Source organism: Dryobates pubescens, chromosome 40 (assembly GCF_014839835.1).
Source record: "Dryobates pubescens isolate bDryPub1 chromosome 40, bDryPub1.pri, whole genome shotgun sequence".
Classification (NCBI taxonomy): Eukaryota; Metazoa; Chordata; class Aves; order Piciformes; family Picidae; genus Dryobates; species Dryobates pubescens.
The window spans coordinates 739,078-754,417 of NC_071651.1; the positions used below are offsets into that span (position 1 = coordinate 739,078).

Consider the following 15,340-nt stretch of genomic DNA (forward strand, 5'->3'; position numbering starts at 1 on the left):
CAGGGCGGGGGGAATCCCCACGCGGGGCCGTGCCCCCCCTCCCCGCAGCACCGGGACACCCCTCTCCGTACCGCCTTCCCCTCCCCGGGGCTCCCCCCGTGACCGCTGCACCCCCCCGCCCCGGTACCGCCCTCTCGGTTCCCCTTTCGTTTTTCCCCTCCCCCCCCCCCCCCCCCCGCCGGAGCCACCGTTCAGTCTCAGAGAACTGGAGGAGGGGGCGGCCGCGAACCGGGACCCCACCGGGACCTGGGCTCTCCCCGGCTCGGTATGGCCTTGGGGACACCGGCAACCCCCCGGCCGCCCCCCAGCCTCCCGGGATTCCCGGTGACGTCACGCAGCACCGGCCGGGCCGAGCTGCGCAGGGACCGAGGGAGCCTCCCGGTACCGGGGTGGCGGTGGGGAGAAGAGGGTCCCGGTGCCGGGGAGTGTGGAGGGGGTTGTCCCGGTGTGGCCCCGGGGGCGTTCTCGCGGGGAGAGGAGGAAATCCCTGCCCGGTGCGGTGGTTCCCTTGCCCGGGCCGGCGCAGGGGTCCCGGCGCAGCAAGCCTGACCCTGTGTGGGTCCCGGTGCGGCGGCGGGAGGAAAGGAAGGGGGTGGGGGCTCTCCCCCCGTCTCCGGTGCCCGTCCCGAGCGCTGCATACCTTGGGTGCGGCGATGCCGGCTCGGCGCCAGCCCCGGTGCCCGCCCGGTGCGGTGCCGGTGGTGGTGCCGGTACCGGGCGGCGGCGCAGGTGCTCCCGGCCCCGCGTGATGTCAGCGCCGCCGCCACCGCCCCCTCCGGCAGCGGGACGCGGCGCGGCGCCATTTAAAGGGACCGCGGCGCTCGGCGGCCGGGCGGCGGCGGCGGCGGCGGCGGCGGGGGGGGGCGCTGCTGGGGTTGCCGCCGTTCCCCTCCGCACCGGGGTCGCGTCGGGCTCCCCAACCCCTCCTTTCCGCTCCGGTTCCGGTGCAGGGCCCAGCCCCACGAGGGTGGGCGGTGGGGGGAGGGGGCGTCCCCGCTGCCCTCCCCCCCCAGGACCCTGCGGACAAAGCCGCAGCTGCCGGGGCGGGGGCGGCCCCAGGGTGGTTCTTTGTGCTGCGAAATGGTGGAGCCGGAGCGCGGGGACGATGACAACGACAACGGCGACAGACAGCGGCAGCTGCGGCCGCACCCCCCCCCCCCACATCCCTCCGACCCAGGCCCGAGGGTCTCGGCGCCCAGCTCAGCCTCACTCCTACTCCACAGTGGAGAGGACCCCAAAGGGGCCTGGGGAGCGACCCCTCCCCTCCAGGGCAATGCCTCCTCCATGTCCCCCAGGGCCATGGGGGGCTCCCGGGCCCCCCCCCCAGCCCCAAGTGCTTCTCACAGCGCAGTTTCCAACGATGTTTTTATTGGAAATGTTAAATATTGGGGGGGTGGCCCCGGAGGGAGCCTGGGGGGGGACAGCAGGGGGGGTGGGGGACAGCCAGCAGTGCCCTCCTCACGCGTGCTCCTCTGCCAGCTTCTCGGCCTTGGCCACGGCCTCCTCGATCGGCCCCACCATGTAGAAGGCCTGCTCGGGGAGGTGGTCGTATTCACCTGGGGGGGGGAGGACAGAGTGTCAGGGAGGGGAGCAGGGTGCTGAGCCCAGCCCAGGACCCCACTCCTCCTCCGGGGCCACCTCACCTGCCAGGATCTGCTTGAAGCCCTTGATGGTCTCCTTGAGGGGCACCAGCTTGCCCATGTGGCCGGTGAAGACCTCGGCCACCTGGAAGGGCTGGGACAGGAACCGTTGGATCTTCCGTGCCCGAGCCACCGTCAGCTTGTCCTCCTCAGACAGCTCATCCATGCCCAGGATGGCAATGATGTCCTGCAGGGACTTGTAGTCCTGGGGGGGCACAGGCAGGGGGTGAAGGGGCACAGCTGGGCTGCGTTGTCCCCCCCCAGCCCAGCACCCCCCTGGGGATCTCGTCCCAGCCGCCCCTCACCTGCAAGATCTTCTGCACCCCTCGGGCCACGTCGTAGTGCTCGGGGCCCACGATGTTGGGGTCCATGATACGGGAGGTGGAGTCCAGAGGGTCCACAGCTGGGTAGATGCCCAGCTCGGCGATGGCACGGGACAGCACCGTGGTGGCATCCAAGTGGGCGAAGGTGGTGGCGGGAGCAGGGTCAGTCAAGTCATCGGCTGGCACATAGATGGCCTGGGGAGGAAGGGAGGGACGGTGGGCACCAAGCAGAAGGGGACAGGGGGCCCAAGCTGGGAGGGGAGGGTGGGCCCAGGGCTAGCACCGTGGCGTGCCCAGGGCAGCGGAGCTGGTGGTGCCCTCACCTGCACCGAGGTGATGGAGCCCTTGCGTGTGGTGGTGATCCTCTCCTGCATGGTGCCCATGTCAGTGGCCAGCGTGGGCTGGTAGCCCACAGCTGAGGGGATCCTCCCCAGCAGGGCTGACACCTGGGAGGGAACAGAGCCCATGAGGGGTGGCCAGGGCGGGGGGGGAAACACAGCAGGGGTGCCCAGAACAGAGGGGACACAGCAGGGGTGCCCAGAACAGAGGGGACACAGCAGGGGTGCCCAGAACAGAGGGGACACAGCAGGGCTGCCCTGCCGCCCGCACCGTGCTCAGGGCAGGGGCAGACCTCGGAGCCAGCCTGTGTGAAGCGGAAGATGTTGTCGATGAAGAGCAGCACGTCCTGGCCCTCCTGGTCCCTGAAGTACTCTGCCACAGTCAGCCCAGTCAGTGCCACCCTGGCACGGGCGCCCGGGGGCTCATTCATCTGCCCGTAGACCAGGGCGACCTGCGGGCGGGACCCAGGTGTTGGCACGGTGCCGCCGCGCCGCCAGCGCCCCCCAGCCCCCTCGGGCGCCCCCTCCAGCACACCTTGGAAGTGGCATCCTTGAGGTTGATGACTCCGGACTCGATCATTTCGTGGTACAGGTCGTTGCCCTCCCGCGTCCGCTCCCCCACGCCGGCGAACACGGAGTAGCCGCCGTGGGCCTTGGCCACGTTGTTGATCAGCTCCATGATCAGCACGGTCTTGCCCACGCCGGCACCCCCGAAGAGGCCTGGCAGGGGACAGGAGCCCTGCTCAGCCCCCAGCCCCAGGGCCGCCCGCGGCCTCCCCCCAGCAGCCCTTTCCTCCTCAGGGCAGTCAGGTGGCTTCAGCAGGCTCAGAAGAACGAAAGTCAAAACCTTCCCTCATCAGCGAAGGAAAGCAGCGCAGGCAGCAGGGCTGAGCCTCGGGGCGGGGGGAGGCAGGGCGCCCCCTCCCCCCTTCCCCGGGGCGCTCCGTACCGATCTTGCCGCCCTTGGCGTAGGGAGCCAGCAGATCCACCACCTTGATGCCCGTCACCAGGATCTCCTGCTCCACGCTCATCTCCACGAACTCCGGGGCCTCGGCGTGGATGGCGGCGAACCTGCGGCGGGAGGCAGGGAGGAGCGGGGCTGCAGCGGGGCCTGGGCGCTGCCCTTGCTCATCCCCCAGGGCGGGGGGCGCAGAGGGGACTTCCCCACTCGCTCACTGGGACCCCAAGACCCCCCAGCCCCCAGCCTGACTCACTGCTTGGTGGTGATGGGGCCCCTCTCGTCGATGGGCTCCCCGATGACGTTCATGATCCTGCCCAGGGTCTCGGGGCCCACGGGGATGCGGATGGGAGCGCCAGAGTCCAGCACCTTCTGCCCCCTCACCAGCCCCTCTGTGCCATCCATGGCGATGGTGCGCACTGTGTTCTCCCCTGGAGGCCCAAGGACAGCGTCAGTGACCTCCAGCTGACCCTGGGGACGGCCGCTGGTGGCTTCCTCAGGCCCTGCCGAGGGCTACTGGGAGGGGGACCCAGAGGAGCAGCAAAACAGCACAGAGGAAAAACGATCCCAGGCCGTGCTCAGGCTGCAGCCCTGCAGGCCAGAGCCCTGCAGCAGCCATTTTCTCCTCCTCAGATTGAAATCCGTGGCTTCAGCAAGCTCAGGAGAACGAAAGTCATGGAAATGCATCATCACGGGAGGACCCCTCCCTCCTTCCCTCCCTCCCACCCTCTGCAGCCCTCCTGCGGCAGATGCTCACCCAGGTGCTGAGCCACCTCCAGCACCAGCCGGGTCTCCCTGCCCTGCACCTCAAGGGCGTTGAGGATGGGAGGCAATCCCTCATCGAACTGCACGTCCACGACCGCGCCGATGACGGCCACGATGCGGCCGGTGGTGGAGCCGGCCTTGGCGGCGGGGGCTGCCTGGGCTGCATAGTCCCGACCTGGGCAGGGGGAAAGAAGAACGGATCGAGATCAGAGGAGCAAAGGGCAGCTCCAGGCTCCAGCCTGCCTTGGAGCTGCGGAGCTGGGGCTCACCGGGGAACTGCCCAAGGCTCCGGCAGCCCTTTCGGTGCATGCAGGACTCTCTGCAGCTCCTCACGGGTGCACCCACGACCCCTGCACCTCCTCCCCGGTGCGCCCGGGAACCCTGAACGTCCTTCCTGTGGCATCCAGGATGCCCCACGCACCCTCCCCCCTGCACCCCAGGACCTCTGCACCCCCGTCTCGGTGCACCCCAGGACCCCTTGCACCCCCGTCTCGGTGCACCCCAGGACCCCCTGCACCCCAGCTCGGTGCACCCCAGGACCCCCTGCACCCCCATCCTCGGTGCACCCCAGACCCGAAGGCTCCCCCTCGGTGCGGCCGCAGCCCGCTGCTCCCACCACGCCCCACTAGCGTAACCTAATCCTTGCCCTTCACAGCGTGGCACAGTGGGGCACAACCTGTCCCGCCGCATCCCGGTAACGGGATCCCGGTAACGGGACCCCAGCGCCGGTTCCGGCGACCCCGGCCCGTGCAGGCCCCAAGGTGACCCCGCACCCGCCCCACACTCACGCGCCCTGACGGCGGCGGCCGGGCCGGCCCCGCGGCTGAGGAGCAGCGGCAGGAAGTCGTGGCCCTGCCCGGCCCCGCGGTGCAGCAGCGGCCGGGCGGCGGCGGCGGCGGCGGCCGAGCAACGACCCGCGAGCCCCAACATGGCGGCGCCGACTGAGCCCCGCGTCCCGCCCGCCCCACACGGACCCCGGCGGGGCGGGACCGCTGAGCACGTCACCCACCACCGAGCGAGCCCATTGGTCACTATCCTGAGCCGTACCGTCCGTATGCCCGCTCCCATTGGCCTGACTTGCTTTCTGCTTCCTCGTAATTGGGTAGTGTTCCTATCCGTCAAAGTTATATACGAATTGATAGGACAGGCTCCAGGGAAGGGGCGGGCCCTGACCGAACGGCGCCGGAAGCAGCCTCGCACGTGCCCCGCGCTTGTCCTTGGGGCGGGCGCGGTGACCGCGGGAGTAGGCCTCGTCCGCCCCACGCGGCCGTGTCCCGGCGCAGGGGATGGGGTCGCTGAGCGCCTGGCGCTGCACGCCACCGAAACAGCCCCAGCAGGCGAAGAGACTTAGCCCAAAACTCAGCTGCGGTCTGTGAAGGCCCCAGGGTAGAGCCTGCCCCTGTGGGCTACGGCTCGGAGCCCACTTCCGCAGGCGTGGTTGAAGGCCCTGCTCCCGCATCGCGTTCTGGCCGCAGTGGGTGAGGGAAGGGAGCCCCACCACCTCCGTTAGCCCCAGTGGGTAAAAAGCACGTGGGGCCCAAGGCCCACCCCAGCCCTGGGCAGAGGAAGGGACAGGGCCCAGGCAGGAGGAGAGGCAGGGGAGTCTTCAACAGTTTATTAGAAAGAATGTAGACATTAAAAAAATCCCCGCTGCTCTGAACAGAAGTTGAGGTTTTTCAGCCCGGTTCAAGCCGCCGACGGTCTGCCCCTCGCTGCCACCCCCACAGCGCAGAGAAGATTTGGTCTGAAGAGATCTGAACAAGCAACAACCTCCAACCGCCCCCAGCCCGAGGAGGGAGGAGATGGAAAGCAAGCCTCAAAGGGAGGGGAGGGGGGAAGGGAGTCACCGGGGCACGCAAACACCAAAACACGAGGAGATAGTTTGTTGCCTTTTCAATACAAACTTTAGTGGAACAGCCCTGAAAACACCACAGGGGCAGGAGGCAGCGTCCGCTCCGCCTGCGAGCCAACGCCGGCAGCCGCGCCGGGGCCCGCTACAGACTGACAGCTCTCAGGCCAGAGAAAGGGGGAGGAGGAGGAGGAGACAAAAAAAACCCACCAAACAACCCCAAACCGACCCCCAGGGTAAAACAGAACACAAATAGAACTCAAAATTAAAACCCCAAAAGAATTCCAAGCCTAAAAAGGCTGAGTTACCATTTTGGTGTGAATTGAGAAGGGGGGGGGGGGGGGGGTCTCCCTTTTTGTAATGAGAGCTGCTGCGAGGCAGGGAGGAGGGGGCAGGAGGAGGGGGAGGGGCAGGAGGCGGAGGGAGGAGGCTCTGTAAACTTTATTGCGACTGCTGGGGATCGCTGGCCCTGCGCCTCGCGGGGTTGGAAGTCTGGATCAAGGGTTCATGCAGAACGTTATTGCCTCTCGAGACCGCCCCGTGCAACGGGAACACACCTACCATCAGTGAAGCCATTTAAAATGGACTGAAAATGGGTTAAAGGATGCAGGATCTCCCTTTAGGGCCCTATCAACTCAGGAAATTCTTATCTCAATTATGAAATGTTGTGATGAAGCTCTTTCCCCAAACCCTGAAGACGACGCTTTTGTTTACTCCAGATCTGGCATTTCTAGGAAGAGAAGAGCAGAGCTGAGGGCTTTGGTTTTGTTTAAAATCATCCCCCCCCCCAAACCCTCCTAACCAGGGAATGCTTTGGGTTGGGAAGGTCCTCTGACATCTTGCCCACCCAGCACCACCACAGGTCCATTAAACCATGCCCCCGGGGGCATGCTGGTGGCTTTGGACACCTCCAGGCATGGTGGCTCCACCACCTCCCTGGGCAGCCTGTTCCAAACCCTGACCCTATCAGTACAGAATTCTCTCCTAATATTCAACCTAAACCTCCCCTGGGGCAGCTTGAGGCCAAAATGCCAAAGGGACATGAGTAGCAAGATGCAACCCTCAGCGAGGGGCACAGGGCAGTTGAGGCCTAGCCTCAGCCTGCTTCTGGGAGAAGACTCATGCACAGCAGCCACTGGAGCTGTTCAAGGAGAGCCAGCACCAGACAGGGCTGCCCTGAGCCAAGCCCAGGACACAGCAGCTGGGAAGAAGGTCAAACTGGTATTTCATGCTGCTGTGGAAAGGGCTTTGCCTGGATTATGTCTGGGGGCAGGCGCCGGCGGCAGCCAGCAGCCAGGATTTAGTGAGCAGCAGGAGCAACATCTGCTGGCTCTGGCTCAGCCAGGAGCAGCCAGCAAGCCCCCAGAGAGCTGCACAGGGTGTGGGGACAATCAGAACCAGGACTTACTTTCATCATCACTGTCTGGTGAGTCCTGGAAAGAAAAGGAAGAAACATCAGCTGGAGCAGACTGTGCTGGGAGGTGCTCCTCCACCACTGGCCCAGCCAACCCTTCCCCAGGGTCACCAGACCTCAGCCACCACACTCCCCCCCCCTCTCCCTCAAGAGGCTGTTTTGAGGAATGCCAGGTTCTAGCTGCATCTCTCCTCACTGCCCAGAGCCTCACACCCACCAGCACTGAAGCTGACACCAAGCTGTGTGTGGGCACAGTGAAAAATCAGCCCCACCACGGGAGCAGGGGAAGGTGACCTCAGCAGCGCCTTCAGCTCCTCCAGACAAGGTTTTGGTGCTATTTGAGCTTTTCACAGCGCTGAAGGAGGAGCAGGAGGCTGCCTGCATGGGGCAGCAGTGCCTGCAGAGGGAGGTAAAGCAGCCTGAGCTGTGCCTGCTGCAGCCCAGCACTCACATCATCTGCCCCGTCTACTTCTGGCAAGTCTACGTCGTCGTCTCCACCCATGTTGTTCATCATCTGTGGGGAGACAGTGGCCATGTCAGAGGTGAAGCCAACCCTGTGCCCTACAGCAGCACTGCAAGAGGCTGAGAAGAGCTTAAAAATCAAAGAATCAGAGACTAGCTTGGATTGAGAGGGACCTTACAGGTCATCCAGTTCCAACCCCCCAGCCACGGGCAGGGCCACCTCCCACCAGCCCAGCCCAGGCTCCTCAATGCTCCACCCAAACCTTGGCTTTGAAAGCTGCCAGGCTGGGAGCCTCCACAACCACTCTGGGCCTCACTACCCTCACTGGGAGGGATTCCCTCCTCGTGTCTCATCTAAATCCAGCTCCCTGCAGGCAGCTCCTCCTCCAGCTCAGCTCCTGTGCTGCCCAGCAGCCACCCCAACCCCCCAGCCTCTTCCCCTACCTCAGAGAAGCGGTCAAAGTTGGACATGTCCTCATCTGAGTCATCCTCCCAATCCTTCCAGTTGTTGAAGTCCACACTGAGCCAGTTGAGCTGCACCGCAACACCAGAAGTTATTTAAGGACAAGCCAGGACTGAGGAAAGTTAATCAGAGCCACTCAGCAGCACAGGAAGCGACCCAGTAACTGCTCCAGAATTTAAACACGACCCAAATGTGACCCACAAGGACAAAGCAGGGCAGGAACAGGCACTGCCACCCCAGCCCCACGGGGCCCAGCCCTACCTTCGCCCTCTCTTTCGTTAGCCGGGGCCACGCCTGGCCAGATTCCCCTTTCCGTAGGCAGCAGAGGATGGATCTGTCTGTTCTTTTGTGCTTGGACTCCTGGGAGAGAGCAGAGCAGCTGCTGGGCTGGCCTGCACCACCTGCAGGCTTCAGGCTATGGCTCAAGCTGGAAGGGACCTCAGAGCTCACCTCCTCCAACCTCCTCCCCACCCTGCCCAGGGAACCCTCTCAGCTAGGCTCAGCTGCTCAGGGCCTCATCCAGCCTGGCCTGGAACAACCCCAGGGAGAAGGCAGCCACAGCCTCCCTGGGCAGCCTGTGCCAGAGCCTCACCACCCTCCTGCTGAAGTTCTTCCTCAGCTCCACTCTGACCCTGCTCTGCCTCAGCTCCAAACCATTCCCCCTTGGCCTGTCTCAGACACCCTCAGCAAAAGCCTCTCTGCAGCCTCCCTGCAGGATCCCTTCAGGCACTGGCAGGCAGCTCTAAGGTCCCCTCAGAGTCTTCTCTTCTCCAGGCTGCACACCCCCAGCTCCCTCAGCAGAGCTGTTCCAGCCCTTGGATCATATTTGTGGCCTCCTCTGGCCTCACTCCAGCAGCTCTGTGTCCTTCTGCTGCTGGGGACAGCAGAACTGGAGGCAGGATTGGAGGTGGGGGTCTCAGCAGAGCAGAGTCAAGGGGCAGCATCCCTTCTCCTGCCCTGCTGCCCACACTCCTCTGGATGCAGCCCAGGACCTGGATTTGCCTTCTGGGCTGCAGGAGCCCCTAAGCCATCCACTTCACCCCCAGCACACAACCACCTGGAGGTGGCTTTGCAGCCCTGACTCCAAGCTGCGACGCCAGGAACAGTTTGCCCCCAGGGCTGGCAGCAGATGAAGGTTTTGCCAGCACTGTGAGCAGGAGCAGAGGAGAGCCAGGAGGATACTCACGTTGGGATCAATGTTGTTGAAAAGGTCAATTTCGTTTAGGTGTTTGAAGTTGTCGCTTCCTCCCAGACAGCTGCGGGACAAAGCAGAACCTCCGTCAGCACAACGGCCTCGGGGGGAACAGGAGCTTCTGAAGTCGGTTTCACCCTGAGGCAGCCCCCAGCAGCCCCCCCCCAGGCACCCACCTGAAGGTGAGTTTGGACTTCTCGAAGTTTACATTGACATCTTTGCTGTCCTCCACGCAGAACTCCACGAAGACGTAGTCCCTGCGGTCGTACCACTTCGCAGAGGCAGGCTGCCTGCGGGCACAGCGCTCGGCTGGCTCAGGCCCCCCCAGCACAGGGCCAGGAAGAGCCCCACCCCCCCACACCCACACCCAGGGGTGGACCTGCTGGGAGGCAGCCCCACAGAATTAGGATAGAGTTAACCAGGTTGGAAAAGCCCTCAGAGATCATCCAGTCCAACCTCGCAGCCAGCACCAGCGGCTCAGCCGAACCGAGGCACCAAGGGCCTCATCCAGGCTCTGCTTAAACACCTCCAGGGCTGGGGACTCCACCACCTCCCTGGGCAGCACATCCCAAGGGCCACTCTCCCCCTCTCTCTGAAGAATGTCTTCCTAACATCCAGCCTAAACCTCCCCTGGCACAGCTTGAGGCTGTGTCCTCTTGTTCCGGTGCTGGGTGCCTGGGAGAAGAGCCCAACCCCCAGCTGGCTACAGCCTCCCTTCAGGCAGTTGTAGACAGCAATGAGGTCTCCCCTGAGCCTCCTCTTCTCCAGGCAACCTGGCACCTGCTAGGGGACAAGCTGCCCAGGAGCCAGCAACCTGCCCTGGTGGCTGGCAAGGCCCCAAGGGTGCCCAGGGGGCATCTGGGAGAGTGTGGCCAGCAGGGCAAGGGAGGTTCTGCTGCCCCTCTGCTCTGCCCCAGCAGGGACACAGCTGAAGGACTGGAGCCAGTTCTGGGCTGCCCAGTTGGAGAGGGACAGGGAGCTGCTGGAGAGAGCCCACTGGAGGCTGGGAAGCTGCTGAAGGGACCTCAAGAGTCAACTCCTGACACACAAACCCCTCTGGGGGTCTGCACTGCTGACCTGCTGCAGATCCGGGGCCAGGTCTGAGCTGCAGAGTGGCTGCTGGGAGCTCTCCTTGCAGCCAGCAGTGCTCAGGGGCAGCCTCCCCTCTGCAGGGGGTGGGGAGAGAACTCGGCAAGGGCTGGGCCACAGCCTCCCCACCGCTCCTGGCTGCTCTCCTGGCAACCTCCAGGCCAAGCCCACAGCTCAGCGTCCGCATTCCAGCCGACGGCAAACAGCCTCCCGGCACGGCCAGGGCAGGGACCTCCAGGGCTTCCCTCCCCCAGGTGAGAGGCAGAGCTGGGATGTGAGAGCTCACACCCCTGCAGACCCCCAGGATGCCCCTGAAGCCCTCACAGACCCCCCCCCAAGGGTCAAGAGCAAGGTTCAGTGCTCCTCACACAGCTCTGCAGACACTCCCAGCTCCTTCCTGTCCTGTTCCCCTGCCCACAGAACCGCTGCAGGGCAGCACTCAGTGGGGCAGCTCAGGGCACAGCTGGTCCAGCAGGGGCAGGCCATGGCCCCCTCCAGCCCTGGCACACAGCAGGCCATGGCCCCCTCCAGCCCTGGCACACAGCAGGCCATGGCCCCCTCCAGCCCTGGCACACAGCAGGCCATGGCCCCCTCCAGCCCTGGCACACAGCAGGCCATGGCCCCCTCCAGCCCTGGCACACAGCACTGCTTTCTGGTGCAGGAGACACCTGCCCCGAGGCCAGCAAGGCAGAATCCCACTCCTGAGAGCCTCAACCCCAGTGGGTTCTGAGTGGAAGCTGCAGTGCTGAGCAAGGCAGGGTCCCACTGGCTGCAGACCCAACCCTCCTGGAGCTCATTCAGACCAAGTGTGGGAGCAGGGCAGCCAAATCCTTAACTGGGGTGTTTTAAACTCCCTGCTGGACCCCAGTTTGCTCTGCTGACAGGGAATGAAAGGCTCTCGGAGGAGAAGCTGCCTCTCATGATGAGCTCTTGGGCCATGGCTCAAGCACTCTGTTACCAGGACAGAAATCTCAGTGTCCCTGCCCAGGATGGCACAGGGGCTGCTGCTGAATGGCCTTAACACTTCACCATCACTTCCCATGTCAATGGAGATGTCTCTGACCTTCCCAGGCAGCTGCCACACACATGGCTCAGCCTCACAGCTTCGGCCAGGCTCTGAACTCAGTTATCTGCACCAAGATCAGGGAACTGAGACACCAGCAGCATTTGCAGCACTCCCCAACCCACCTCCCTGAGCTGCCCCAGAGCTGCAGGAGACTCACCTGCACCAGAGGGGAGTGAAAGAGCCTGGAGACCATCAGCCAGAACAGGAGCCATGTCTGCAGCACTAACCCCCACTGCCTCCCTGGGTGTTCAGAGCTCACCACCCAGAAGGTGCTGCTGTAGCTCAAGGCAGCCTGGAGCTGCCTCCTGCTCTCTTTATCTGCTCTGCCGATCTCTCACCCTTCCCAAAGGGAGGCTGGAAACGTTCCTGGGGCCTGGGATGTGCTTCAGTCAGGGCTCACCCTTCAAACCAGTAGGGCAGGATACGCTGGAAGTGCAAAGCCACACCAGGGAGGAGGCTGAGGCCACGCTGGGTTTGTGCTGCCTGCACAGCGGCTCCTGGGGGACAGCTGCACCCCCAGAGCTGACAGGAACAGGACCCTGTGCTCCCAGATGGGTGCCCCACACCCACCCTGCTGCCAGGGGTCCTGAGCATCCTCGCTTGGCACACAGGAGCTGCACACTCCCACCCTGAACCAGAGCAGTCCCAGGGAGCTCAGCCCCAGGCCCAGCTCAGCAGCTGCTTCCCTCTGGAATCCTCTGCACAGCCTCAGGGGAGGCAGAGTTCCTCTGGAGATGCTGCACCCCGTGGAGCAAGAGCCCACAGCCCAGGAACAAGCTGCCTGTGCCCCACACACCCCCGGGACGTCTCCTGTCACCTCCAGACTGGGGGCCACCCACGTGTGGTGACTTCCTGAATGGCCACCACGTGGCTGAGCCCTGCCCACCGCCTCCAGCCGCCACCTCCGGCAGACAATCCTGACCAGAGCACAGCAGAACACCTTCTAGAAGCTTCCCAGCAGCACCTTCCCACCGGCAAGGCTTCAGCTTCCCCCAGGAGCCCCCCCTGCTCCCGGGGCTGCGAGCTGCTCATCCTGGGAGCTGTGGCTCTGCCCTGGGTGTCCAGCTGAAGCCACCAGCACAGCAGCAGCTTCCCACAGGCTGCACTCAGGAGCTGAACCCCAGGTGTTGCTGTCTGCAGCCTGGTGCCGTTCCAGAAAGTTCCAAACCTGCCCTGCTGTTTCCCCATCCCCTCTGCAGGCTGCACCCAGGCAGCCATCAGGAGCCTGTTTGTCTCCCTTGGACAATATCCTGCCAACTCCTCCAGCCTGAGAAGTCCTCTGCTGGCCAAGACCTTCACCCCCAGAGCAAGGGGGGAAAAAAAGTAGAATCTCTGTTCCAGAAATAACCTTCCTTTCATTTGCTCACCCTGGAAAGCCAATTTTTAACTAAAACCCCCCAGTCTCACACCTTAGACACTCAGAAGTGGGCTGCAATCCTGTGGTACCTTGAAGAAGATGCAGCTGGGGGATGCTAAAGGAGTAGCTCTCCACTCGCTTGCATTCTTCCCTCTTCCAGGCACATTCAGAGGAGGCAGCCCCAGAACTCCAGAGTTCCAGGACACCAAACGCCTCCCCAGGGGCAAAACCCAACCGGTGGCAGCAGCCCTGGTGCTGAGCCTGTGGCAGAGTAACCTTTCTGCCTGCAAAACCCTCAGAGCGTTCCCAGCCCGGGGCAGGGCAGCCGAACACGTGGGAATCCCGACCCGGGTGAAGCTGCCGCGAAGCCAGAGGCAGCAGCTCCCCAGCAGCCAGGTCGCTGCTCTCAACAGCACCGCGAAGTTCGGCTCCGCTTCGATTTGCGTCGTTACAGAACACCGGCGGCGAGAGGAGCTGCTCCCAGCCGCTGCTTTTGGGTCACCCGAGCAGCCTCGATAGAAGAGAGGCAGCTAATTAGGGCTCCCCGGCACGACGCCCGCGGGGGCTGCCGAGGCGCCGGGGAGAGCAGGCTCCCGGCTCGGGGTACAGGGCAGCCACGCTCGGGAGCGCGAATCCAGCCACGAAGAGCCCGAGGGCACGGCCAGCACCGGCGGGGTGCTCGCTCCCCCCGCGCCCCCGGAAGGGCAGCCCGGGGACAGCGCCGGGGATGCTCCACAGGGGCTCCACGGCCGCAGGGATGCCTTTTCCTTACTGTTCCTGGGGTCATGTGGAGATTAGGAACGGATTAGCTCCTGACCTGCACGTTGTGCGCGGCGGAACGTTTTACTTACCGGGAATTTTCCGCCGTTTCCGCCGCTCCACCGGTAGCGACCGAACCGCCCAGCGAGGCTCAGCAGCCCTGTCCCGCGCGTTCCCACCCCGCGCCCCGGCCTCCGTCCCGGCCCTACCGGCCGCGGGAAGGCCGCTCCGCCTCGGCCCATTCATTCCGCGCACGGCGGCGGGAGATGCCCGCGCCGCTCGCTTTACACCGGGGCACGAACAGGCAAAGCGGGAGCGATTTCAACCGCCGGGCCAAGGCGTCCCGACCCGCCACAAGCACCCCCCTCGCTACCGGGACGGGCGGCAACGGCGGAGGAAGCCCAAACGCGCCTCAGGTACCGCGGAGCCGCACCGGGCCGCGGCGGAGGGGCCCGGCCAAGGTCACCACGCGGGCCGGGGGGGATCCCGCAGCCCGCTTCGCCTCCCCGAGACCCACGAGACGGAGTCATCTTCCGCCTCCTGCAGCTGCTTGGCCTGGCCGGGCCCGGCAGGGCCTCGGCAGGGCCTGGGCCGGGCCTGGGCCGCGCCTCACACCGCCTCCCCCCCCCCCCCGCGCGCCGCCGCTCCCCACCCCTCGGGCCTCACATGGCGAATGGCGACGACTCCGGCTGGCGCTGCTGGCGGTGGCGGCGGCGGGAGCGGGGTGGGGGAAGCCCCGGCTCTGAGCCCTGTCCTGTGCGGTCAGCGGGGCGGGAGCGGGTGAAGCCAAGGCCGGAGCTCCGGCGGCGCAGCGGAGGCGGCGGCAGCAGCAACGGCGGCGGCGGCTCAGGACGCGGCGCGGCCTCGCTCCCACAATGCCCCGCGCGCTCCGAGCGGCGGCAGCGGCGGCGCCCCAAGCGCTGGTGACGCAGCAAAATCCCCGCCGCGCCGCCTCCCGCCGCCGCCTCCCGCGCATGCGCGGGCCCCGACCCCGCCCTCCCCCCCGAGACCTGGGCGCGCGGGCCCCGATCCCGCCCCCTTGCTCTCGCCGGGCCCCGCCCCCGGCGCGCGCCCGCCCCCTCCTCCCTTCTAGCAGCTTCTGGAGGCCGCCGCAGGCGCGGGGGGGGGGGGCCGGGAGGGGGCGCAGGAGCCGGCGGTTACCGTGGCGATGGGGCAGCCGCTGCGGCGGGGAACGGCTTTGCTGCAGGCCCAGCTCTCGCCCGGCACCAGGCCCGTGCCTGCTCCGTGAGCCACAGGCTCCTGGATGCATCTTCTGGGGCTGGGGTGGGCTCCGGTCTCCGCCGGGAAGGGCACCGGTGTCCCCTCATGGCCCCGATGCCCCGGATGGCTTGGTCCTTGCAGTGGCCCCAGGCCTGGCTCTGGGTCCTGGCTACAGCTTCCCCCCCCCAGCACCTGAGCTCACCTCCCATCACCCTGGGATGGTTTTCATCCTCTCAGGCTGGTCCAGAGCAGGCAGTAGTCTGCTGTGCCCCACTGCCAGGACAGAGCCTGGGGCCAGGTCAGCCTTTGCTGCTGCAGAGCCTGTTCTGTGCCACCACACCAGCCCCAAGCCCCCAGCAGAGGGGGGCACTGGTGCCAGACCTTGCCAGAAAGCGAGGCAGCTTGGCCTGGGAGCTGCAGTGACTCACAGCCAAGGCATCTCAG

General features: G+C 65.4%; 2 protein-coding genes and 2 non-coding genes across 4 annotated transcripts; all 4 read right to left on the reverse strand.

Moving 5' to 3' along the window:
- Nucleotides 1-1,418: 1,418 nt before the first annotated feature.
- ATP5F1B (ATP synthase F1 subunit beta) lies at nucleotides 1,419-4,985 on the reverse strand. Its single transcript, XM_054177391.1, has 10 exons — nucleotides 4,813-4,985; nucleotides 4,017-4,199; nucleotides 3,516-3,690; nucleotides 3,251-3,372; nucleotides 2,837-3,021; nucleotides 2,595-2,753; nucleotides 2,287-2,409; nucleotides 1,946-2,158; nucleotides 1,644-1,845; nucleotides 1,419-1,556 (listed from the first exon to the last, which is right to left on the reverse strand). Exons 1-10 carry the CDS (start codon nucleotides 4,952-4,954, stop codon nucleotides 1,459-1,461), a joined length of 1,602 nt encoding a protein of 533 aa, XP_054033366.1. The 5' UTR covers nucleotides 4,955-4,985; the 3' UTR covers nucleotides 1,419-1,458.
- On the reverse strand, nucleotides 3,094-3,167 carry LOC128899164 (small nucleolar RNA SNORD59). Its single transcript, XR_008463052.1, has one exon. It is a non-coding gene; the product is annotated as a small nucleolar RNA SNORD59 (small nucleolar RNA).
- LOC128899165 (small nucleolar RNA SNORD59) lies at nucleotides 3,884-3,958 on the reverse strand. Its single transcript, XR_008463053.1, has one exon. It is a non-coding gene; the product is annotated as a small nucleolar RNA SNORD59 (small nucleolar RNA).
- Nucleotides 4,986-6,210: 1,225 nt separating the features above from the next.
- On the reverse strand, nucleotides 6,211-14,641 carry PTGES3 (prostaglandin E synthase 3). The gene is made up of 8 exons (XM_054177457.1): nucleotides 14,342-14,641; nucleotides 9,581-9,694; nucleotides 9,399-9,468; nucleotides 8,474-8,572; nucleotides 8,194-8,283; nucleotides 7,739-7,801; nucleotides 7,282-7,306; nucleotides 6,211-6,603 (listed from the first exon to the last, which is right to left on the reverse strand). Coding segments are annotated over exons 1-8 (483 nt in total). The 5' UTR covers nucleotides 14,344-14,641; the 3' UTR covers nucleotides 6,211-6,583.
- Nucleotides 14,642-15,340: the final 699 nt, after the last annotated feature.